At 39.4% G+C, this 26,462-nt stretch overlaps 1 protein-coding gene across 1 annotated transcript in view; it reads left to right on the top strand.

Annotated features, from left to right (window-relative positions):
• FNDC3B (fibronectin type III domain containing 3B) overlaps positions 1-26,462 on the top strand; it is a 172,880-nt gene that overhangs the window by 128,241 nt on the left and 18,177 nt on the right. Inside the window, exons 14-23 of the mRNA XM_032193066.1 lie at positions 575-661; positions 3,274-3,412; positions 4,037-4,108; positions 4,603-4,721; positions 5,530-5,635; positions 6,919-7,091; positions 8,697-8,810; positions 10,871-11,020; positions 14,775-15,055; positions 23,260-23,472. Of these exons, the coding sequence (XP_032048957.1) occupies positions 575-661; positions 3,274-3,412; positions 4,037-4,108; positions 4,603-4,721; positions 5,530-5,635; positions 6,919-7,091; positions 8,697-8,810; positions 10,871-11,020; positions 14,775-15,055; positions 23,260-23,472 (1,454 nt within the window). The remainder of the gene's footprint in view (positions 1-574; positions 662-3,273; positions 3,413-4,036; positions 4,109-4,602; positions 4,722-5,529; positions 5,636-6,918; positions 7,092-8,696; positions 8,811-10,870; positions 11,021-14,774; positions 15,056-23,259; positions 23,473-26,462) is intronic.

The following is a 26,462-nucleotide window of genomic DNA, read 5'->3' as shown; positions in this document are numbered from 1 at the left end:
ATTTTGGAGGGCCATTCCAGTTAATACTTCTGTAAGGGTTATGTGAGGACTCTTAAAACTTTATGTAACAGAAAAAACATTTTAATAGAATGCCTTTTAGGAGTACTCAGTACTTGGCAGGGCAGAGATGTGTGATTTGTTCAGCTTCACAGTAGAATTTTGAATCCTTAGCTAAGAAGTAGCTAAAATTCTTAGCTAAAAGTCTGTGCTGTCATCCGTGATTCGTTTATAAAGCTTCACAGGAGTCCATAACCTATAGGGCAGTTTATCCTCCATGTTCTGCTGAGTGGTGCGCTTGCTTTCTGTAATCATCTGTCACTTTTATTCCTCTTAAAACATGTTAAACTGTTGTTACTGCTTTTAAGCTTATTTTACAGCAAAATTATATTATTCAGGTTGGTTGCACCATCCTTCTAGAGGGAACATTATTGTGACCTAGTAGCTTAAAAAAAAAAAAGCAAGCAAACCGAAAACAAACATAAAATTCACTCAACTATGAAGCCCCTTTGATACAGCATATTCTAGCTGCACACTAATACGGAGAGCATTTACTAGAATTTCTTTCTCTCTCCAGGATAGCGTGTTTCACCCAAAGTACACTGGAGAGGAGCAAGCCTGTACTGTGAAGAATCTCAGAAGAAGCACACAGTATAAATTCAGGGTAAAATCCTCCTCTTGTCACTGCATAGGATTTTCTGTCTTGGATGCGTGTTGTTTTTTTCGACGCACTGTAGGGAACCTTTATTATTACCTGCAAAACTGAGCCATCAAAACCAAATTTTCCCTGTCACATAAGCCATTATTATATATGAACACCTGATGGATGAATCCGGTCAATCCGTGAGCTGCCATGGGCATGAGGTGTCTGGGAACCAAGTGCTGCTGCACAAGATGGTGTTTGGCTGCACCACCCCGAGCACTGCCTGTCCGCCAGGGCCTGCAGTGAGCTGTCTCCTCCAGATTGTGTGCTCCTTTGCGGGCTGGAAGACCTTGCGAAGGTGCATGAACTACCTCAGGAACTGGAAAGCTGGTGCAGCGTCATGAAGAGATGATGCCTTTTAGTTCAGTGTTGTGGATGCTTAAGTGCTTTTCTGCAGTGCTGCTTGCAAATTAAAAATGAATTTTTCACAGCTGGGTTGATGATGGGTTGAACTGGGCCTCTTCCTCGTGTCACCGGCTCGGAGCACAACTGTAATCTGACAGTAGTGAGACCTTCCCTCGTTGCACATGGACCATCATTAGTGAGCTGTGAAACTTAGGAAAGGATCCCCAAAACAGTAAAAACCAAAACCCTAAAACAGTAGTGTCACAGCAGCATTTTACAACTAGCAGTAGGGACTATACTGCTAATTCTAGGCTTGTCTTTGAGCCTGGGCAAAATAGTTGGTTTTCTTGTATGGGGCTCTGGGTAATAGAGATTGTCCAAATCTCTTGTAGGGGAAGGGGGGGGTTAATTTATGTAAATCAGTGTCCACTTTAGAGAGGGGACATCCTGCTAACAATTTTGGTCAAAATTAAGGTTGGTTCATTAAAGTGACAATGGAAGTGTAATACACCTTTGTAAAGGGATTTGTTCAGCATCACATGAGGGTTTAGCTCGGGGGGCAAGTGACACAAAGTACGTGAAAAGGTGCAGAAATTTCATTCTCCCAAATGTTTGAATTACCACCTGGAACCACCAGTGACTGTTTCTTGTGAAGTTCCACAAACAACAGTGCTCGTGTATGCTGTGTTGTAATGTTATCAGTGACATGGAAGCCGAGTGCCATTTTTATTTCTAGTAACAAGATGAGAAACTCTAGTTTGGGGAAGCAGGGGCTCTGAAAAAGCATTGCATATTCCAGCTGAAGAATCAGGTTAATACGAATTTTCAGTTCCCACTGGACCAGTGCAGACTTTAGCTATATGAATAAAGGAAATTGTAAGTTAAAAATAAGTTGTATTACATTTATATCTCAAACTGTTCCCCTGGAGCTGTTACTGAGATATTCGTCTAACTTACGTATCTGGTGTTCATGGTAGGATGTCTTAAATTGGTGAACAGTCAGAGAAGAGCCAAGAGATAATTAAATAATTCAAAAACATGGCAGTAAAAAAAAATAAAGATGCCAGGAAGAGTAGGGTAGCAGGTCATCAAGGATGTCCACAGTGGTTGAAACTTTCATAACTGGCTATTCAGTTTAGCAGACCCAAAGTGTAGGACTTCAATAAGCAGAAAATTGGGAGCCAGGCAAATTCAGTGAGAAACACAGGGTTGGTGATATTTTGGAATTCTTGTCTGCTGACAGTTTTTCTTATTCGGATCATATAAAGATGTAAAGCCATACCTTTTAGAAAAATAACAAGTAGCCATAAGAAAAACTTACACAGGAGTCAATACTGGCTTTGGCTTCTTTAAAGCAAGCATATGGGCTGATGAACCTCAATTAATTTTTTGGCTTTAAAAACTACAAATCGTTTTCCCCAGAAGCCTCTGTTAGAAGAGGGGATAGAAACGACCATCCTGACTGAGAATATCAGAGCTTCCCAAGTGGAAAAGTTCCTGCGAGCTTAATATTTACTCTTAGCAATTACAATAAATATTTTATTACTCACTTCCTTGGCAGCAGATTCATATCCCAGAGACTATTCTGAGCTGATACAGCTCTCACCAGCCACAAAGCATTAGACCATTTGGGGTTTCTTCCTGATCTGCTCCGTCTCCTGGCCAGGTCCTCGGGTCTTCTCGTAGCTTAGCAGCATTCTCACTGAAGTCAGCAGAAGGTATTCTTGAGTAGAGACAAAAGATTTGGCTGAGCAAATTTACTTTGGGCACATCCTGCCAGTTTTGGTGACTGTCGATTATGCCTTTCTTGTTTGCCTGTCATACTACTTGGGGTTTTAATTATGTGATTACTGATAGCCTGAAAGAATTTGTTCTAAATCGCAGTTTATACCTCCAGAACAAAAATAGCACAGTTGTTATCTTCATCTTCAGTGAGTAAATAACTTCAAGTTGCCATGTGATTCTTCTTTGTTGTTGTTCAGAGAAAAACAGCAATGCTGTTATCTTAAGCTTACATGGTGGTGGAGGGGGGTGGAAAAATCGATGTAGTTTCTAAAGAAACAACGTTGACAATCAGCTGTTATTAAAATCCCACATGCTATTTTGGGAAGTGACATGCTTTCTAAGTTAATGATATTTGTGTAGTTACTAAAGGAAGTATTGTACAAAACTGTCAGAAAAACCGTCACAGTAAGCAACGATAAATTTGTTGCATTTTTTTGTTTCAGCTGTTTGCTTCTAATGTGGAAGGAAAGAGTTCTCCAAGCGAAGTTTTGGTCTGTACAACAAGCCCAGACAGGCCAGGACCTCCAACCAGACCGATCATTAAAGGGCCAATAACATCTCACGGCTTTAGTGTTAAGTGGGGTAAGCAGGTTCAGTTTGGCATAGGAGAGCTTTGGAGGGTCATAATGTTGAATATTGAATTCAGATAAAATTCTGTAAATGCATCTTATACCATAGATATTTCATGCCATTTGTAAGTCCATAAAGTTAAAAAAAAAATAAAAATACATCTGAAAGGCTGGACAGCTCAATTGTCTGAATATTTTGAAGGATGTTTAAAAGAACTTACGTTTTAAGAATCAGATTTCTTTTTCTTGTTTTTAATTAATTAACTCAGAGTTTTAATCAAGTGTGCATTCAGGCTTGTCTTCTATTTTGTGTCCCATTGCAGATGGACACTGCTTATCCTGCAGCTGCTTCCTTTATCAATGGGATAAACCTCCATACCGCATCTTTTTCAGTTCTTTTTCCATGCATTTTGTTTGTAGCATCTCTGAAATGTTAGCCAGCCAGCTTATTCTGACTCATTCTGAGAACTAACTTCTGCTACCCACTTCTGCTATAAATTCATAGTTAGTGTGGGGGAGTTAGTTTGTTGAGGAGAAAGAGCAGATTCAAAAACAGTTTTTGTATTCTTTTTTGTTCTATTTCATTCCTATTCTTGATTCACTAACTACTTGCCTTGATTGTTGTTGTTTTTTTCAGATCCTCCACAAGATAATGGTGGTTCAGAAATCCTAAAGTACCTGTTGGAGATTTCTCAAGGAAGTCCGGAAGGTAAACTTGAAACAAGTTTTATGCATTTTAATCCATGCTGGCTACTCAAAAGTACTGGCCCTTTAGGCTCTTAGTATGCTAATACTGCAGATATGATTGAAACAGAGTTAAGTACTTGCAGCCTTAAAACCTGCAGGATTTCTGGGAGAGTTTTGATTTTTTTTTTTTTAATTTTTTTGAGCAAGTATACTTGTTCTCCATGACAGGTGGAATTTTATGTTATAGGGCTGAACTTATTATTCTATTTTATATTTTTAATATATTTTAGAAATATATATATTTGTATGTATATGCATTTCTATGCACATATTTCTGTGTGTATGTGTCTATGTATGTCCTGAAGCAGCAATAATATTCTTAATAATATTAAAGCTAATGACTTTCTTGAAACAAATCATTCATGAAAGACCACATTAAGGATTTTCTTTTCTCCTAGACAGCAGTAAACTTGTTGCATTGTACTTCTATAAACTTGGATATATCTCATTTTCTAGCAAATCAGTGGGAAGTGGCATATAGTGGATCAGCAACAGAATATACCTGTACTCACTTGAAACCAGGCACTTTGTATAAACTCCGGGCATGCTGTATCAGCACTGGCGGACACAGTCAGGTAAGTATTATTTAATAGTAAGGGCTATTGGTTTTACATTTTTCAGAGATTTATCTACTATATATGGTAAATAATTTATTTTTTTAAAAGCAAGTGAATATATTTCCTGTAGCACAATAAAGCAACACTGATTGCTGTTAATCTTCTGTTGCAAGTTGATGAATTTTTCAAGCCTTCTATGTGCATCTGATGACTTTTTAGTCAAATTGCAATTCAGTGTGGTTTGCTTTCCTCAGAACCAATCTGTAAATGTTTATACTTAAGCTAGAAAAGACCATGATGTTTGTGTGACCTGACCACTTGCTTGTGAAAGGCTACAGACTGATCTGTGTGAGTCTCTACTGACCAACACCGGTGGCTGAAGTTGTAGTAGGGGTAATCGCCTTTCATGTGGCTGAATCGTTCTTTATGCATTTAGGTTCCATTTTCCAGCCACTGATTCCTGCCATTCCCTTCTTTGATTTAAAGTCATTTTATTACCTACACTTCTATTCCTATTGCTGTGATTTTTTTTTTTATGATTGAGTACATTAGCACTCAACACTGTTTTAAAAAAAAAAAGGAAAATTAGAATAAAGAGCCCCAAAAATTAGCCAACAACATTTCTGTGCTACAGTGCTAATAAAAGAATTCTATTCATTGCATTTACAAAAAACATGCTTGATAGCATCTCCTATCCTTTATTGTTTATGTAAACAACTAATAAATGGCTGTTTTAGAGCATAGTTTTCATCACTTTCTAATTATGGCTGATTTCCTAGGCACTAATTATACCACAGAGCTAACTTCAGCTCCTCTTCTCTTCCAGTGTTCTGAAAGTTTACCTGTCCGTACGCTAAGTGTTGCACCAGGCCACTGCCGGCCACCAAGAGTTTTAGGGAAGCCGAAGCACAAAGAAGTTCAGCTACAATGGGGTAAGCCACTGGAGCATATCACTGTTAAATAGCTTGGAGAATTTGGGGTGACATTTAAATCCTGTTTCAGAGAAACACAACTCATTGGATACCAGTAATTTTGTAAAGAACTTGGGTCATGGACATGACACTAAACAGTCAAAAATACACAGTTTTTCAGAATACAAGATACATGCCAGTATGCAACAGATTTTTTCTTTGCTATGGTAATCTTGCAGCATCCAAGACTCTTTGTGGTGTCAATTGATAAGCTAAATTCTAGAGCAGCACCATTTCTAACTGACAAATATATCTCAATCCAGTATAAAAAGTGACTTATGCATGCAGAAGACCATGTTGTTTCCTAGAAGATCCACCTTCTGGTGGCACTGCTTTTCAGAACCCCAGGCAGGCTGATTTGGCAGTACTGGCTTGTGATATAATGTGGAAATATTACCAAATATGTTGTTTTCATGGTGGAAAAGGTGCCTGTAACAAACCAAATACAGGCACAGAAAACAAATTGAGTTTTGCAAAAAGCTGTTATTCCAAGTGACACTCAGGGTTTAGATCATTGTACTGAGATTTAGAATCTCATAAATGTTAGCAGTGTGACTAACGAAGTTTGAGAATGGCAGTTGTTTGTGTTTTTATTAGGTGTTAGTGGGGCTTTGCCAGAAATCCCATGTGTAAGTAGTAGTTTTGGAGTGTACATGACCCTCACTAGCATGTGTCCAACAATAGCCAGCAGCCAAGATTAGGTCAGACAGACACCATGTGCCTCATAATTTCTCTCTGACCCAGAAGGAATGTACTCAGCACTCGTCTAGCGCCAGTCTTAAGTTTTCTGAACCTTTTCTCTCTTCTGCCTCATCAACTTTTCTTTTTTTTTTTTTTTTCTCCAAAAAAACCCACCTTTGATATGGGGGAAGAAACAGTTCTTCAGAAGAGGATGGTGGCTACTTTGCTTTGCTTAAAAAATAGCTGGGCACCTGCTGGTGCCAAACAGAGTCTCCCAGGTTGAAAGATCATCCTTGCCTTGGGAGGAGCTGCTGATCTTGCATGTGATGATCTGACTGTATGTTTAGAGTTAAGAGTAGTTTTATTCATTTGCCTTAAAAATGTTGGTTATATGCATGGTGAAGATATTGCCGGTAAGGCATCTATCAAAGGGGAAAATCATTGCTGACAGTATGTGAGTGTATATAGTGTATGTGATTGTATCTATGTGTTGTGAATTAAAAAAACTAATTTTCCTGGCATATGCCCGTATGTTGTTAGTGAATTATGTGTTTTCTTTCTAGACGTCCCTCCATCGGAAAGCGACTGTCCCATCTCAGAGTACAGTGTAGAAATGACAGAACCAGAAGAAGTTGTTTCTGAAGTGTACCATGGTCCTGATCTGGAGTGCACAGTCAGCAACCTTCTTCCCGGCGCAACGTATCAGTTCAGAGTGAGAGCTTTGAACGATGGCGGGGTATGTGATTTGGCTTTTTCTCATTAGAGGTAGTAAAATGCCTGAGTTGTGTGATTCTGGACAGTGATTGCATTAGAGCTGATGGTCAGAAAGGTGAAACTGAAGATAGGCAAGAGAAAAAGTGAGAAATGCTTAATAGAACTTCTGAGGAAGAGCTGTGTTTTTGGATCTGGTACTCTTTTAAAATAAGATTTCATGTACTAACATGAATTGACTGGCCAAAGTCAGCTGGACCAAAACATGCAGCAGTCATATCTGCTTACAAGAAGGAATCTCTTTACTTCCACTGCATTCCTTTCTTGTTTTCAAATCTTAACTGTGTATTAACTGTACTCAAAGATGCAAAGTATTTCTAGCTCCTCTCTCGATTAAATGGAGGGGCTGGTTTTGGCTTGGTTGTTTTTGTTTGTTTGTTTGTTTTTTTAACCAGATGTGAAATAGGGGTGAAGGAGTGTTCTTTACCAAATGCATATACCTGTCTCCCTCCTGTTAAGTGAATAAAACAACAGGAATCAATACATGAGTTTTTTTGAAGTATATATCTTTTGTAATTCAAACAAAGCAATCTGTGTTAGCCGTCCTTGCTAGCAGAGATGCCTGTTGAGAGGTTTTCTGGAACAATTTTGGTGTTGTTCAATCTTTGTAATGGCTCACTTTTCCATACTTATTAGTATTCCATTCTAAAATAAGCAAATACCAGTGTTTCCTCTAATTGCTTATAGTCACATTCCTTTGTTCCGGAGAATGGTTTCTAATTAGCTTGGGGATGCACTGAACAAGGTTCATTATTCCGCTCTCACAGCCTCAGGCTGCTTCCACCTTCTCTCTCTCCTGTCCTTGCAGTGCCAGCTGAAGCCAGCTTTCCAGACTGTTGAAATCTGTGTTTCTGTTTCTTTTGCTAATTTTTACCAAAGGCTCAAAAGGTCTGAACAGCTGGCCGAGCTGCATGTGGAGGCCTCTGACCGCTGGGCACGGTGGCACATGGTGTACGTACCTTGTACCACTGCTCACCAGGTGCTGCTGTGAGACACCCAGACTGCAGCTCCATCATACGCCATCCTTTTGCAGTTAACTTGTGGCAGATGTTTCATACAGAAGTTGGGTTTGGACTCCAGTACGTGCTTTGCTATTGCTGAGCTCCTCCTTAAAGCCAGGGAAAGCCAGTTACGCCAGGCTATGGCATAGCCATGGGAACACATTACTTTGAGCTAAGGTAGAGGAAAACAGTTTCTCAGTTTTCTATTGCTGAGCACATATTCCTGCTCTTTGATGAATTAGAAGTGGCTTGCGCTTTCACGAGCACTCAGCACTTCACAGGACGATGCCCTGGAGCAGCTGAGGTGCAGTCTGCCAGTCTGCTCGTACCCAAGCTCTCCTCACATTTTAACCTTGCAGAACCTTACGTGGTCTAATCCTGTGCTCTGATATTTGGCGCTGCATGTTGGAAGCCCAGCTCATCTTTGAGAGAGATTATTGCATTCACAAAGATTGTGTGTGCTGTTCCTGGAAATCAGTTGTAAAAAAAACACATTTGAAAAGCCTTTGAGGAACACGAGATGCGTGTATGTTTATGTATTAATGTGTAGATATCTTGTTTCCCTCTAGTACGGGCCGTATTCGGAAGCTACAGAAATCACCACGGCAGCAGGACCACCCGGGCAGTGCAGAGCACCTTCTCTGTCCTTTCTGTCTGACACATGTGTACTTGTAAGCTGGGAGGTAGGTCAGGTGCCCTCATTTAAATTCTCTTATACTTACCCAAACTAATGTGATCACTGTGCACTTGAAAGCTGGCTCAAGAGCTGTTAACTGGTTTAGAACAATTTTTTTTTTTGCAAGAAAAGTGTATATAGAAACTCCTCTATTGTAGAAAGTTGTCATCTCTACTTTTCTTTTTAAAGCATTGCATAAAGTTGATCATGAGTCATCTGGACCAGCAGCATTCAGACACAAGAACTCCTACACTGGTGTCAGATGATAGAGAGTTGGTCTGTTTAAAGTGCACTCTGCGGGCTTTTAGCATGTCAGAATGTCCTGCGGTAGAATTGTGAAGGCAAATATTTGATTTTGGCTAAAGCTGAAGTCTCTGATATGAAATTAACTCTTCACAAATGCTTACAGTTCAGCTTTTCTCAAAAATTGTTTGTCTCTTCCCCAAATATTTACTTTTATTTTTGTTTGTATAAGTTCTTTCTCTGTTCTCCACAACCTTAGACATTGGTTCTTTGATTAAGTCCTAGCTTAAACGCTGAAATGTGGATCGGTGTCATTAAAAAAAAAAAAAAAAAAAGTTATGTAATTAAGGCAGAAAGGAATGGATGTCATAGATAAAGCTGTGATGCAGAACAACGAGGCTGTAATTCTGCCACAGGCTTTCTCTGGAAACCTAGCAGCTCTGCATCTTTCAGTTTCCCTCCACCAAAGGATGCCTTTGCTGAGAAATGTTACTGATGTTCATGAGATGTTCTAAGAAAGTAATTGTGCTAACAATACATCTAAATAGAAACATAGTCCAAGTTCAATTTTATAATGAAACAAGTGCATTTGATACAGTTTTGGTGTGTTTTGTTGATATTTCTTGCAACATTTTGTGATTCTGAGATAAAGTTGCACTGAGCTTTTAGATGATACCTTTTAGAAGTTGCAAGTGTTGAGATGCTCTTTTTTAGTTACCTCTCGTGTTTAGCAGGCTTAGCAGTTGCCAGTACTCCTATAAAAGTAGCTGGAAGCCCAGGGACAAAGCTGGTGAACCCACGCAGGGATGCTCCGTACCTTTTATTGGTAGTCAGACCTGCTACAGTGGAAATTCCATGTGGTGTTTTGCTCAACCCACCACTCATCTTTGTTTTCCCAGTAACAGCTATATTGACAAATTTGCAGTTGCTAAACTGGGTGACTGTTTAACTTTCTCACAGTTTCTAGGGTTGCTGTTTTTTTTTTTTTCCAAGCAGATTTGCCTGTGTAGTTGTATCGCTTTTCTAGTTCCCCATTCAGAGAATTAAAAAGAGAGCTTGTTGCATGCCATAATCCGAAAGTCTGTCATATCCTGGCCCACGCTTCCCTACATAAAGCAGAGATTCCTCAGAGCACTTCAGTTGACACAGCACAGCACTAGACAGTTCTTGTAAAAAATAAAATAAAATTTTGGTTCAGGAGCCACGGCATTACGCCTGCACTAGCTCATCTCCAGCAAATTCCAGTAAAAATATCTGGATGAATTCTGCATTCCCACAGACTTCAGAATAATAAAGGTATTGCAGTAAGTCTTTTTTCGGACATGAACGTACAAAGGTCCACCCTCCCATATCCCGTGCTTTGAGTAGTAGCTCAATAGCTGACTTTAATTGAAAAGCACAGACAAGCTACTCAATTGCTGAGGTTGATCTTTTCTCCATAACATGAAGAACTACGTCAGGCTTGAGAGCTAGCTCTGCCAGAGATGTTCTGATCACTTAACCGCATTGATGCTTTTTTGTGTTCTTCACAGTCATGCTTCTGCCAAGCCAGTGGGGGGAGAATTTATTTCTGAGTGTTGTGATGAAAAATGAAGTAGCTGCATATGCTGTCTTGTTTCTGTGACTTTCAGATAAATTTTGGGCAGAATTGGCCTGTTTCACTAACCTATTATGGAACAGTAATTCAGGGCATTTCAATTTGCAGAAGTAATGGTGTATTAATTTCAAAATAAGAGATTTTTTTCATGTTCTTAATTCCTAACCAGTGAACCACAAGGATCTGAAGTACTCATTTTTTAATTGACATAAATATTTGTGTTGCAGAGTCCTGAATGTTCTGGGGCCGACATCTCTGAATACAGATTAGAGTGGGGAGAAGATGAGGGATCTCTACAGCTTGCATATAGTGGCACAGATACCTGTTTTGAAATCAGTGAGCTGTCAGCGGCAGCACAATACTGCTGTAGGCTACAGGTATGGAAGTTTATGCGTGCATTGCAATTTAAGATGTAAACATAGCTGCCTTCAGCTACATGTGACTTTTTTTTTTTAAATATCATTAGCCACTATGAAATTACGTGCTCTGTAAGTTGGCAGCAATGTTAATTTATTTTAAATAATGCAGACTGTTACGTGGTTGAGTTTCAGCACTATTCAAAGCGATAAACAAGGGAGTTGGCGTAACTTCTAGCTCACGAAAATTGCTCTTGTGTCTCATGTAACTTGTTTTCAGTGAATAATACTTTTAACAGCCACCTTGCCCCCTGATGTTAAAAAAAAAAATAAATGATGTTTTAGACAATTAAAAAAAAATAATAAAATTATTGATTATGATAGGTAAATAACATTTACCTCCCAACTGGTTGTTGAAGATTCCCCTAGCTTAAATAATAAACTCCAACATCTGTTTCATGTATCAAATACAGCAGCTGAGTAGATTCCTATATACATAGGAGGTTGTAGCTGCCAGAAGATGAGTCTTCATCTTGTTTTCTCTTACCATTTTTCTCATAGATCTGCAAGACTGAATCATATAGATCATATAGAGTCTCTATATGATCTCTATTTCTTCAATCTTTTTGTCTCATTTCAGTAAAAACTAAACATTAAAATACAATATATTGGTATACACAAAAATAAAAATACAGTGCTCTTTTCTCCTTTATGTCCACTGAAAAAATAAATGGAAAGTAAAGTAAATGGGAGTAAAGTAAAAATACTTTTACACAAGATACCATTCTAGAAGATTTATTTGTATGTTAAGGCAGAATACCACCAATAAATCTGATGAAAAGTTAACCTACCCACCCAGCTGGCAGCGTGTGGACCACCCAAGGTCATTTCTTTGATCAAGGACAACTTGCTTCTGTCAAGAGTTTCCTTATTACTTTTTTTTTTAACAGGATGTTGAATTTTTCATACAAAGTAGCTTTCGAGCGGTTGGCCAACAGCCAAGGAGCAAGGGCCTCACACCTTTAAGTACCCTCAACTGTGTTTTGTGACTTTTTGGGAACTGGCCCTATACCTTGCCCTGGCAGTACTGGGGAAACTAATTGAAAGAACGTGGATGGGTGGCTTGGAAGTCTGAGCCAGAAAGTGCATCTGTTTGCACAAGAGGGAAGGCATTCAGAACCCACTGGGCAGGGAGGAGAGCGTGAGACCACTTCTGTGGTGAATGGTGGGGAACTCCAGGAGATTTTGATGTTAAAAATGGAAACAGCCAGCTCTATGGGATCTTTGATTTCAAGTGGGCATTCATTTTAAATGACCTGCCACAAAAATGTTGTATGCATTTACCTAGGTTTTAACATGGCTAATGTAATTTAATCCATCGACTGAAGTGAAATGCACGACAACTCAAAGACATGATATTGAAATCCATCAGTTGGCCCTGCATTTCTTTTTAGAGGGCTTCATGCTGTAGAAACAATCTGTGTTATATGGATATATATATCTCAGAAACCACAATATAAGGTACACATTGAAGCAATTACAAGAACAAAAAAATGTGTTATGAACAAAGGAGAGCTAAATAGTGTCAGAAACTAGTCTCTTTTTTTTAACAGTGAGAATAATAGTTAATTTCATAGCTGTTAGCAGCTATAACAGAAAATATTTCTTTTACTTCTTAAAAAAAAATAAAGATTTCCCAAACAATTTTACTCTGCCTTCTAATAAATGTAAAACACTGCTATCTCAACCTACAGTAACCCAATAAAAAGAGGGAATTGAGGAATCAGGCCTATATATCTGCAGGGCAGACAATTTGTCCTTATTGTTGCTCAACTTTTTTTCCTCTACTGAATATTCCTGAAAATAACTGTGGCTTCTGCAAAGAGAAATACTGTGTCAGTTAGGCAGGGGGAATATCTAGGAAGCAAAGAAGAATGAAATTCCTATCAGTTATGATGATGAGGTTGTCCAATAAAACAGTTAAAAGCACCACTAAAAACAAATTGCTGGGAGCAAGATACAGATTGCCAAACATTGGTTTAGAGGCAAGACTAATATCATTGGCAGACCACAAAACAAGGCTCACTTTTATCAGCTCTAGAAGAGCTTCACTAAATAGAAGATGTCCCTGGAGCAGGATTTGTTTTGAAGGGCTTTTTAAAGGCTGACAAATCTAACTTTATTATGTCTTTCTTCAGCTGAACAAAATGCTTCCTGGAAAAGCAGAATATGGCTTTGTATTTGTACTACGCATAGCAGAAAAATATTATTCACTAGAGCTAACGCAAGAAATCAAACAGCTGCTTGACTTGTCCTTCCCTTGCCATCGTAGTCCAACTGGCAAGATTGTAAACCCAGGTTTTCCAGTTAATTGTAATCTGTGGGAGAATCTGGGCTCACTTTCCCAAGCGTAAAGGATGGTGGTGGATGTTACTGGGAAATGTCAAAAGCTGCTTCTGAAGGCCTGTACCTTCTCCACTTCTGTAGCCCAGATGTCCTGTCGTGGGCTCCGTGTGTACCTCGTGGGCTGTATCAGCAGGAAGCCAAGCAGATCAGTGAGGGTGGTGTTGCTCATTACTTGCCATTTGTTAGCATCTGGATCCTGGATCCAGTTTTGCTTCAGTTTGTTCCAGACTGAAACAGAGCTGCTGAGGCAGGATATAAAGAAGAAAAAGTTATCACTGAGGGCAGTTAAGGATGTTAAAGGTGTTACAGCAGGTCTCCTTGGAGCCTTCATCCTTGGCATTTTTCAAGTCCCTACAGGACAAAAGCCTGAGCAACCTGATCTGTATTCAGCTTTGATCCTGGAGTAGGTATGTCCCAGGGTCCCCCCCAGCCTGAATAGTTCTGTGACGCTGTGCACAGGACCTTGGAACAGTCCTGAGAAGGTAACACTGCAGCACATACAGCATTTAACACTGGCTGAGAATCAGCTGATCAGACAAGAAACAGGTCTGTGCAATCGTGCAGTGCTGAGCTTTTTAAAATCTTCAGCCTCCGATGAGTGAGCAGACTTGGGCTGGATTTTGAACCTTGGTTTCCACTGGGATCCTGGATTTATGAATCAAGATGAGAGGCTCGCTAACTGTTTTATAACAAAACAAATTGATAATTTGGTCTCCTCTCTTGTGGAAAATATTGAGCTATGTGCTTTGGCAGTGGTTTGCTAGTAATCTATGACCTCTGGGGAAATCTGAGTCATAGACTTAATGCCATGCTGAGTTTGTATATTCTTATATCAGAAACTTTTAGCATCAAATCAGCTATTTGTTATGTGAGTTAGGAACCTGTGTAGCTCTCAGCAGGCTGAGTGTCCCTTATGTCTAGGGATCCTTGCATGAAGTATCTGATGTTGCACGCTGCGGATGACTGCAGTAGGCTGAGGCTTTTATACAGGGCCCCTTGACACTTTTGGGTGTCCATTGTGCTGGACAGCATGATGCCACCTGTCACTGGCAGCACCATGACTCTGACATTTTCTCTTTCCAAACAAGTTTTGCTGCAGATGAAAAAATTACTATTAAGTTTGATTAGGTAGCTGTTAGGGAAATTATAAGTATTCTCCAATTTAGCTGAGTGACACTCCTGAGTAACAAAGGAAGATATTAATTAATAGAGGTAGGAGGTATGAATCATCCTGTAGAGAATGAGCCAGTGATACATATCCTCTGAGGAATCCATGCAGTTGTTCCAGGCTGCACAGTTCAGGATTAAAAACTTGACAGACATTTGAAAGAGAATATTTATCCTATAAAAATGTTATTTTGTCACACAGGCTATTAACCAGGCAGGAGCTGGGCCCTACAGCGATCTGGTAACCTGCCGAATCCCCGCGTCTGTACCCGATGCAGTCTCCATCCTCTCCGTGCTGGAGGATGAGCACATGGATGCCTATCAGCTTTCACCCTCTGTGTGCCTTGTATTGAACTGGGAAGAACCATGCAATAATGGAGCTGAGATTACTTCGTACAACATTGACCTTGGTGACATCAACATTCCCGTAGGAAATGTTACAAGTTACGTTATTCATGATTTGCTCCCAGAAACCTCGTACCGGTGAGTACAATCTTTTCGATATGGTACAGAGCATTCAGGATTAGAGTACATAATTTATTTTACATGAGAAATGCTTATGGCACGTAGAGGGAGTTTAAAAAAAAAAAAAAAGAAAGAAAGAAAGAAAGGAAACAAAACTAGTGAGCCTAGAAATCTGCAGTAATTCATTTATGGAATGAATTGTGGTATATCAGACTCAAATACTGTTTTTTTTTCCCCACCCTCATTTTTCCTATTCCTCCTGTCCTTCTATTTCTTTTATTTTCAAGTTGCTCTGCTATGGTAAGACTACTCTGGTAGGTAAATAAATTCCAAAAATGGGAGATAACTAAAATTAGAATGCAACTTCTCATTTTTTTTTCCAGATGTTTAGCAGTACTGTTACAAGAGTGTATTATTAAATATATTGATCGCTGCGAGGGGATAGCAATTTGCACATGGTGAACTTTTATTTATATAGCTATAGCTATTTGTTATAGCTAGTGTATGGAAATTAATTAAAAGATAATCTGAGTTTAAAACCATTTCCTCATAACAGTTCAGATTACAAATTTCTATGTGACAACACAGAAATTGTATTAGTATTTTAATGTCTTATGTGTTTTTTCCTTAACTAAAACTAAAAGAAAAAATAAGAGGGTACCATGCAGGCAATGAACAGCAATATAATAGAAGATGTGACAAGGGAAATTCTATTTTAAGTACTGCTCTAATAAAAACTGAAATCTGATTGCACAGCTGTAAAATTAGATATAGCACAGAACTGCTATAACATTTTTTTTTGTATTCAGGGTCAAAATCCTACAAATTTTGTAGAGTTTAAATAAAAATTTCAGTTCTCAAATTTTAACCTGAACCCTAAAAAAAGTGAACTTCTTGTAGCAAATACTCAAATATGCATACTAGAAGTTATTTAAAGTAAGCAGCATACTTTCATTGCTTACAGTGCCTAGCACAGTGTGTCCTGATTGTTGCCTACAATATTTAGGTTTTAAAACCACATAGTAAAAAACAAAAATGTAGATTTATTTCTAAAATACATTTCTCTGACAACCTGAAAGAAGTAAGGAGAAATAGGAATTTGGTGACTGAAAGCCCCTTCTGTTCCAGATCACTTATAAACCCAGGAAGTGCAACTGCATTATTGCTGTCTGCAGTTGTTCAGTGGCTTGTAACTCTGTGACCCTTTCTGTCAAAGACAGTAGGCAGTGTAAGTTTTTTCTTGTTTTCAAGTGTGTTTATTGCCAGCAAGAAGCTTCTTGTTCCCTCCTTGTGTTGTCCCCCATTTTGTGCCAGTGAAGTATTAGTGTATCGATCCTGACTGGGAAAACTGATCTTGGTGTAAACTGTCCTTGTTTTTTTAACTTTTAAATGGGTAGAGAGAAGGGAAGGGGTAAGGGAGGGATAGAACCTAAGCAAGTTTAAACACAGCACCTGGGTAAAGCTGCACAGCAGTCTGAGCCAGTTCAGGTTGCTGGTGATGTTTCCAACCTGCCTCCACTTGTGTGTTCTCCCACTTCTCTCACTCCCTGCACTGGTGTTTAGGTGATCTTACTTTAAGCCAGACGCAACTTATTGAAGAATAATCAAAAGTGCAATACACCTGGTAAGAAGTTGAACAGTTTGTTCAGTGACTGGCTACCCAGCTGGGGAGTTGCATCATCTTTGGGCAGTCCTGAACTACCTGCTGTCTCTTCATGTGGTCAGACAAGTGTCAAAGCAGCTAAAGCAAAATGAGAGCTTAGAGCAACACAGTCAAGACAGACAGAGTGGAGTATCTAAATTCCTCACAGAAGTCTTCCATTCTTCAGTCTTTTCTTTAGCTGGTTCCTGGTTGAAATTATGGGCAGGACATTGCTCTGCTTTCTAATCAGGCTCCAGTTTTGTCCCTAAAGCTCAACGCCGAAGTGTTGTTGTGCTGAGATCACACTGGATTTCTTTTTTTTTTTTTTTTTCTTTGCATTCTCATTTCTTGAATTTGTTTTTAAAAAAACATATTTGTAGTCAGGGAGTCTGGTTGTCTCTGATCCAAATAGAAAGGCTAAAGCTAAGCATGAGCATTAACTCCGCAACTGTTCTAAATATTGTTGTAAGACTAAGTTTCTGCCAAAAAAAAAAAAAAAGAGTGTGAAGAGCACAAACCAGACTAATAATATATGTAAGTAATATGAAATTAATAACATATGAAAGCTCTCTTTTCTTCAATAAAACAAGAGGAAGAACTTCCCAACTCCCAAATCCTGTATCTGCCTGGGAAGACAAATGAAGAAAGTTGAGTTGCACTTTATGCAGCACCACGTATAGTTTGAAGGGTTTTTGCTAATAAAAACATACGTCAGAGCATTTTTGCTATTGATCATTACCTCTTTCACTGGTATTTCTTCCTTAAGCCTGTATGTACCTGTCTTTATCAGGGAACATCTGTGCCTTCAGAAAATTATCCTGAGAACACCATCCCTTTATATATGTCCTCTTCAGTCTTCTGTGCTGTTGTAGGCCCCAAGTACCACGTCTGAGGAAGGAAGTTGTTAGTTTTGATCATCTATCATGCGTTGCTTCCTGTGAGCTGCTCCAAAGCAGAATTACTGTTAAAGAAAATGGAGTGAAACGTGATGGCAAGAACATGAGAAGCTGTTGATAACTGTGCTTTATTAGAAAAGCAAAGGTGGACCATTTTTGAAATGCAGACCTGGAAAGAGTTTGTGGTAGGGATGGCAATCAGTTGCTCTTGGAGACTGGACACCATATATTTCCTTGCAGCATGTTTTAGGCTGTTTTCTAAAAGGTGATCGGTTGGTTCTTCTTCTTGCTCTCCCCAATTAAATTAGGGTATTTCAGAACATCACTGATCTCATTCTCTAAATTTGTTCACCACCAGTTTTTCTTTTCCTGTCAACTTTGTTTAACTTAACCAGCTCTTCTCTCTCTCCAGTGTTTATTCCCTGCTGCGTTTAAAAGCAGTGAATGTGTTTTCTTCCAGGCTTTGTTTTTCCTAGACTAAACAAGCCAAACACTACTGGTTTTGTGACTAAGAAGTCTCTTGCCAAAGCTTCAGCAGAATTTGGAGCAAGTTAGCAAAGGGCTTAGATGCTTTAGTTGCGCTGGAATTCCTCTGTCAATGTTTGTGTTTGTGGAAACCCTGAACTTGAAAGCAAATCTTGGTTATTTTGGACTCACCAAAGCCAAAATTGGAAAGGAGCATTGTTTAGAATAGCAGTGTGATTCTAGCAGTATGTCTACGTGTGTCTGCCCCGTTGGGCTTGTTAGCTTTGGCCTGGCATTGCCCTGCTGTGATGCAGGGATGGCAGCCTGTGAATGACTCGAGTGTGTGGCACAGCAAGCTCAGGGCTCTTTGCGTAGGTGGCGTGCAGCTGATAAGTTCGGTGATTTCCCTGTTTGATAGCAAATCCATCCAGCATGCCCCAAGAAGATCCATCTCAAAAAATATTCAAGGCATGAGGAACTGGGGCATGTCCCTACCATGCAGCTCGCAGCCAGGACAGGGCTGATTTCAAGGCGACTTCTCCAATGTCAGGCACCAGCCCTGCTTTTGCAAAAAGCAGATGCCTCACAAAAGCACTCTGTAAACATCACGGGTGGTGAGCAGGCCAGCTGCAGAAATATGTCTGCGAGTTGTGCAGTCTTTCTGTTTTATTGACATAGTCACAAAGCTCTGGGAGCTCTGATTATAGTGTAATAATACTTGGACTGGTTTTCTGTGAACTGATCTAACTAGAAGTGAGTAAATAAATATTCCACAATAAACAAGTATTTGACAGTAATAGAAATATCAATTTTCTGTTACGCTCTGTTCCCAAGCTTTGCTCTACGCTTTCCATGGTTAATTGTGCTGCTCTGCTGAGACGCTTCACTGCGAAACAACTTCAGATTTTGTTCAGAATGCTTATTTTATCGGGAAGTTACATCGCTTACAGAGACATGGTGGCCTTATTCAATTTTAATAGCAACACTTATTTCTAATTTGGTTTAGGAATACGTATTCCAGCCATTTTTAATTTCTGAATGGTATCAAGGGGAAGGTCTTCCAGGATGAGAAGAGAAGAATGCACGTGAATGCTCACGTTAGCAATTTCTAAATGGGTTAAAAAACAACATCTGTGTTCAGGGTACAAAACTAAGTCTTGCTCCAGAAGAGGGGATCTGTGGGGCTGGCTTGTCCTGGAGGCTGTGGAAAATGGCTATTTTTTACATTCAGGCTGATGGTGTGTGTAGACCAAGCTGCATCTCGTCCCTTTTGAAGTCTGGGGTATTTTAACTCCTGCAGGTTTTCACACACATGTATTGCAACTGGTGGCATTCAGCTTATGGGAACTGGTGAATCAAACTCTTCACATGTCAGACTCTGTAAGATTAATTCAGAAATGATTTTTCAGCTTGTTGGAATACTACACAAAGGATTTTGTGACCAAACTGAAAATAGCATCCTGTTTAGTGTGTTTATTTTCCTGGGTCAAGAATCTTACAAGATATGACAATCTGTTAAAGGTCTTTTAATGGTTTCTAAATTTACTTCATTTGATTTTTCTTTTAACTGTTTAAAAGATGCAGTGGGAAAATGTGAGAATGAATATAAATATTTTGGGGCTAGGGCCTGCAGAATTAGATACTATCCCTAAGTATACTCTTTATATTTTCAAAAAATTTGTTTTCAAACTGTGATTCTCAGATTTTAAAACAGCCTTTGCAGGACAGTCTTTTGGGCACTTTAACTTAAGTTAAAGACAAATCCGTGCTGAAAAAGTTGAAGGAAATTGAGAAAGCAATTCTTACAAATTCTACATGTTTATGAACAAATCTCACATAAAAATAAGGATGTTAATCAGAAATTGATTGTTCCAGTATCATTTATAGAAGCAGTAATTGGTTTCCACTTCACTGTGGAAGTTATCAAGCCCACAAAGGTCGTGTCACCCAACAGGAGGAACTCACAGTGACACAGGTTGGGGCAGGGGCATAAGAAAGCACCTGAGATGGAGCAAAGATGCTGTGGTAGAAGGTGTCACCTACCATGTGCTCTCCCTCCTTCTCCAGGTGCTCCCCTTTTCTCCCCTTCTTTCTTCTGTCCTTCCCTTTGGAGGTTTTTGAAGCCTAATATCCATTGAAGGAATGCTGCTGTGCTTCAGAGGGAGGTGAGAGCTGGGTCTGAACTAGATTGCCATGTGCACAGAAAATCAAAACCTGTTTTTTGTGTGCCTGACAAGGCTCAGAACCTAGGAACAATAGTGGGAATTTACAAAGAATTGTATGCTGGCATAATCTACAGCAACAGGCTGGCCACATCCAGCCATGGTAGAGGCAAATAAATGAGTTCTTGCTTTCCTCATGTCATCATTCATCAGGAAATACTTCTCTATTTTAAGGCTTAAGAATTTCCATCAGTCTTACTGTACTCTTGGGCCAGAAGGGGTGGGCTGGTTGATGCAAATGTGTGTGCATCAGAAACTCCACGCAGCTGATGAAAACAAACCACAAATGAGAGAAAAGGAAGAGCCAAATTTTTACCTCGTGCAAATACCTGGCACAGGGAGGACGAGGAAACATAGCTGTGTTTGTGTGCACATCATAAAAGCATGTCAGCCTGAAATGTGATGTAGTGTTTGAGAGATTCACTTCAATTGCCACTTGGTTTCAGGTGTGGTAACTGCCATTTGGAAATGAGTTGGTTATCATGTTTGAGGACAGGTGAGGTGGAGGTTTAGACCCTGGATAATACAAAATAAAAAAGCTGTGTGCTCTGGAGCATGTTGCTGTAATCAATCTACAAAAAAGTAATAGTGTTTTGTGCTGTTGATGTTTACGTGCATATGCTAACAGATGACTTGCCAGAATCCACTGAAAATGCAGGCAGTTTTCACATTTTTTTACTGGAAAGACTATTAAATATTAATGTAATGATTTTTCAATCTGAAGCAAGCCAATAACATAATATGAAATAAGATCAATGTCTATATTTACTGCGCTTCTTAAGATAGCAGAGAAGCCTTTTGTTCTTTTTCCTTCAGCTGCTCGCATGCAGTTCAAGAGGAGGCTCCCACTGGACCTCTCTTCCTGCCATCCGCTGGTTTGGAGGAGGATGAAATCAGTACTGTGCAGTGTCATAAATTGGTCAGGATGTGTTTCCTGAAGCTAAAAGGGGATTAGAAGGAAAAAGCAGCTCAACACTTCTACTACGGCAACCAAGGGATGCCTTGTCAGGGCTCGATCAATAAGCAAAGGTTTAACCACACATTGATACAGGAGTGTGTAAACATGCTACATTCTTACAGCGTACAATTATTTCATCTGCCTAATTAGTAGATCAGGCTCTATTCTTTTGCAATATGTTTATTAATCATTTAATCCGTTTTGGTTTTGAAATCACAGAGCAGACAGGTGGTTTTTTTTCCTTCAATGCTCCATAACCTTTTTCAAACAGTGCACCTACAAACTTATTCTTCAAAGCAGTTTTTCTTGTTACATATATGAATTTTTATCACTTAGCTATTTATTTTCGTTGAGGCATGTATGCCAACCATAGATTCTTGTATTTATCTTCTGTCTCTGAAACATGGAGTTGTGATGGTATATAAGACTCGGCTCTTCTCCTTTCTTTCCCTACCACCTTCCCCAGGGAGTTTCTGGTTCTTGGTGGCTGATAGTTTTGAGAAGAAGCAACACTTCTTACAGAGAGTCTTTTCCCATGAGAAAATTCAGGGCTGCTGTGCACAGAATTTCCAAAGTAAATGGCATCTATCCAGTGATCTAAACTCCAACTGTACTGTCTAAAAAATAATTAGTCTGGCTCAGCCTGTTTTCTTTCTATTCTTTTTTTTGATTTAACAACCTTTTGAAACCTTTCAGGCTCATCTGTATCAATATTTCTATTTACATGGAAGCTCATATCTAAGGTCCTCAAAGCTCTTTCCAAATGCATATTTCACGTTTGTTTTGATGTTGCTGTTGATGTTACCATAGTAAAAGACTACCGCTCTTCACTCGTTCCTGTAACAGATTCTCATTGTGCCAATTATTAAGCTGAGGTACAGACAGGCAGGAGAGAGTGACAAAACAATACAAGCCAGGAGCCCTTATGTTAAGAAAGAAAAAATGCAGAAGACTGGCTCAATCTTAAGAATATTTCCAAATTAAAACTTGTGTGACTAGGTTGGTGGTCTAGTTTTTTCTTCCCTAAATGTCTTCAATTTGCTCACATTGTTCAAGAGCTTTTGTGCATCTTGTCAGAGTAACTTGAGTCCAATTCTTAATTAATATAAAATGTTGTTCACTAGATAATGTTTCTACAGTTTGTGTAAGATTCTGAGAGCTGTTTCCCCATATTTTGCAAGTCACTAAGATATCTAACACCACACCACCACAGTGTAGAGGGGTTGTGAATTTAACCTTCCAGGGTTAGCTCTTCCCAGTAGAATTCCACGTGCTTCAGTAGTGTGCTTCAGGAAACACTGCACACGCTGAAATAACACTGCTCTTTGCTCTTCAGAGGTGTTTAAAGGTTTCATGGCAGCTACAGCCATGCTTTCACTGAAATCATTATTTCAAAGAACATGGATTAGTTCATGAACTTTGTTAGAAAAACACAAAACACTTTTGCGTTGTATGTATTCAGAGTTCCACAGTTAATGTTTTCCAGGTCTCAGCTCTATCTATGCCTCTGTCCTTCACAGTGAGGATATTTAATCAGCAGTTCCCCATGTCATCTTGCATGACTACAAGGAAGATTCATGTTTTAAGAACTGTCAGAGTGCATACTTTGCAATCCCCTTGGCTAGATTCTTACTCACTGTTAGCAGTAATTCACTGTGCCAGTAGTACCATTGAGGAAACGTGACTGCTTGCAGTCTAAGATATTACTTCACCATCGCTCCAGACTGACAGGGTAATAAAATGTATTAGCTAGACTCACATGTGGACTGCCATCAGTTTCTGAGATTGCTTAGCCAAATCTTTCCGCCTCTGCCTTACTGCATTTCTCAATATCTTTGCTGCTGCTCTTAATACAAGCAGGTTGATAATACCTGATGGCTTTACAGAGGCTTTCACCTTGCCAAAGCAAAGCAGTAATAGCTGGGAGAGGGTATTGGTGATGGGCCAGTCTGTGCCAGAAGGCTGTCTTGTTTCTTGAGGCTTACCTATGCTTGTGAAAGCACTTTATTTAACATTCGCCTTTATCTTGTTCATTTTAGGATCAGGATCCAGGCTGTCAATGAAATTGGAGCTGGACCATTTAGCCACTTTATTAAAGCAAAAACTCGGCCATTACCACCGTTACCTCCTCGGTTAGAGTGTGCTGCAGCAGGTCCTCAGAGCCTGAAGCTGAAATGGGGAGACAGCAGTTCCAAGCTTCATGCTGCGGATGACATGGTCTATATCTTACAGATTGAAGACAGAAATAAGAGGTAAGAGATATGATTCTTCTTGTTGTGTTAATGAAAATGAATTCTGGCTCATAAGCACTTGTGAATCACAGTAAGAGAAGTGTTTTCCTGATTATTTCCTTCTGCAGGTGTATACAATCTGTTGTTTGAACAGGGATTCTGTGCCTGTAGTCTAACAAAGCAAATTGCATAACTAAGTTATGCAATATGTGAATGTTGCCTAACATTCTGATCTCTTCAATGAATAAATATCATAGATGGTCCCTAATTTACCAAGAAACACTCTCAACTAGTATAATTAGGTAAAGTAACTGATGTATCAAGTAGATAATCCATAGGGACCGTCAGTACGAATAATAATTTTGTGTAAATTAACATGATTCTTTCAATTTAAGTAGAGCTGTGCTGAGTTTATGCCAGCTGAAGGTCTGGCCCAAAAGCTCTAATTGTAAGCAATAAAACCACCATGAATAATGCCTAAATACCTCCCAGTGTTTCAACTACCAATGTAGAGAGGGTACATGCTCCCCTGTATTAATACTGAGAGGTGTCCAATGAATACAAATGCCCATTTGAAAGTCTGGCTGATAAAACAGTTTCTAAAGAGTGCAGTGATGCTTGGCAGGAGCCCATCACCTGCAGCAGCATGTGATCAAGCCAGCTGTAAAGAAGCATCCAGCAGGCTTCTTTTGTTTGCTTTCATGTAGCACTGCAGGTAGGAGGGTGAAGAACTGCAAATTGTTTTGAACCTGTTTTTATGTTGGAGAAAGAAGTTTCCTTGTAAGAATAAAATACGTTATGTTACCTGGCAGCAAAGAACCGAAGAAGCTTGTTCTAGCATCACCATTTGGTTTTACACAAACTTCCTACTGCAAATGGTCTCTGAAGAGCTGTTAATTAGGAGGAATTGCTGCTCCTTGCACGTGCTACTCTCTGCTATGCTCTAAATTTGAGTTATAGTCCACATGAGCTCCCAAAGATGCAGAAAAACTGTTCATCTACACTGATTACTTGAATGGAGCCCATGCATGCAGTGGCTGTCCTTCGTGGCTGGGTTTGCAGCAATCTCTTTGGTTAGTATCTGAAATGAGCCATAGCCCTGAGCCCTCAGGTGTGCCAGTGTGGGCACAGCACACAGGTGGGATCGGTGTGCTGGTGTCTCTGAGAGGTGCTGTGTTTGAGAACATCTGGGGCGGACAGGTCTTGGCAATAAGGTCTATTTATTTGTTCCCTATCTGACTGTCCATTTTTCCTCCCCATTTGTGTGCTCCTGTTCCTGAAAGGTTACAGCGGCAAAGTTTTGTACATTCAGGAGAGCTGTCAGTCCTAAAGAACAGAAAATGACAGCCCACACATGAATTGGTAGGAACAGCAGGTGGTTACAGAGGCAGGAGTCTTCTGAGATCATTTCCTTACAAATAAACCCCATGAAAGGTTACTCAGCCATGTGTATGCCTGTGAAAAACACTGGGATACAGTCCTTCGAGCATCACTGGCATTTCTAATTGTGCAGTGCTGTAACAGGCTAACCCAGGTGAACTACGGATGTCTAATGGAGTAGTATAAATGCCAGTCTTTAGTTTGAAAAAGAAAGAAAGAAAAAAAAAAAGAATGGATTATCTAGAATAAAGAGGATGATTGGAAATCTTCTATGGCTTGAAAGCGTTGTCAGAAGGTGCCACAATGTCCCCTCTGCTCAGAGAATGGACAGCACCCGACTCTGGGCAAGACATAGATAACTCAAAATCATTGAGCCAGAGGGCTGGCCTTTGTATTATCCTTCATCTCTCCGAAGTTATTGTTACTATCTTCTCTGAGACATCTGAAAGTACTTTTGTCTGCTTTATGTTGAAATCCCTCCAGTCGATACTATAATTTCCCCTTCTTTGGTGAATATGAGCATGCAGTTTGTGTATTGTAGCTTTCCTTGCTGATGAGGTTTAAAATCTGAGTTAATTTTAAAGTGACATTGAAGCATTTTCACAAACAGAAATGCAAAGGTGAGCAAATTCTTTTTAAAAACAAAAATCAATGGTAAGTCACATCTGACCCTGATGGTTCTATTAGGCTTTTTGTAAAGATTCGGTTTGGGCTTTGTGCAGTGATAGTCAGCCAGTGCTCTGGAGTGTGTCTTGGTCATTAAGAATTGTTTTTAACTTTTCCGTGCTGTAATGAGGTATAACAGGCTGGTTGTTGCAGACTAAATGTTTCATTGATTGCAAGACCCGTGGAACAAAATACTTGGAAATCTCCTGACACTGATTAACACAGGGGCTTGGAAAGGTGTGCACATCAGAAATGTACCTGCTTTCTGTCTCATTTGCTCTTTGGTGTGTGACATTTAGGGAGATCAAATTAGCATCTCTTGTCCTTTCAATTATGTGTAAGCATTAAGTGGAAATGAAGAAAAATCTGTTTCTAGAAAGCACAATACATGGGAACGTTAGTTGAAGGAGGTTGACCTTTATGTAAAGAGGACGATAAAATTTCTTTCTTTTTAAAATAAACTTTCAGTTGTGACTTCATTTCCTAACCTCAGTAATGTCAAGAAAATCGCGTTAATCAAGTTGCACTGATTTCCATAATACTGTGGATTTTTATTTTCCAGGTGGAACAAATGAATCTAATTATAGTAATTCTTCTGATTTTTTTTTTCCTGTACTGGTAATTAGTCTTTAGTTGTTCGTACAACTAATTATACCCCTTAGTGTCTTAAAAAGCTTACAGTGTCTAGTCTGAAAAGAAAGAAATAGCAAGTACATTATTTGTGAGGCATTCATCAGTTACTTGTGCTTCCTTTAGGTAAATATATATTGCAATTAAGGTGAATTCTGTGATTTTTGTGTGTATACAGACAAAAATATGTATAGCTATATTTTAAGGGAATCATTGGGATGGTGGGATGAGAAGCATCTTAGATAGTCTTTAAAAATGTCAGTGAAGGATTGTTGACCGTTCTTAGTCTGCTTTTGTAAGTGGATTGTAAGGTTGTGTTTGCTGACATCTAAACT

The sequence above is a fragment of the Aythya fuligula genome, chromosome 9 (assembly GCF_009819795.1).
Source record: "Aythya fuligula isolate bAytFul2 chromosome 9, bAytFul2.pri, whole genome shotgun sequence".
In the NCBI taxonomy this organism is placed as follows: Eukaryota; Metazoa; Chordata; class Aves; order Anseriformes; family Anatidae; genus Aythya; species Aythya fuligula.
The sequence above is the reverse complement of the archived record's forward strand: the minus strand, read 5'-3'. Positions and strand labels throughout refer to the sequence as shown.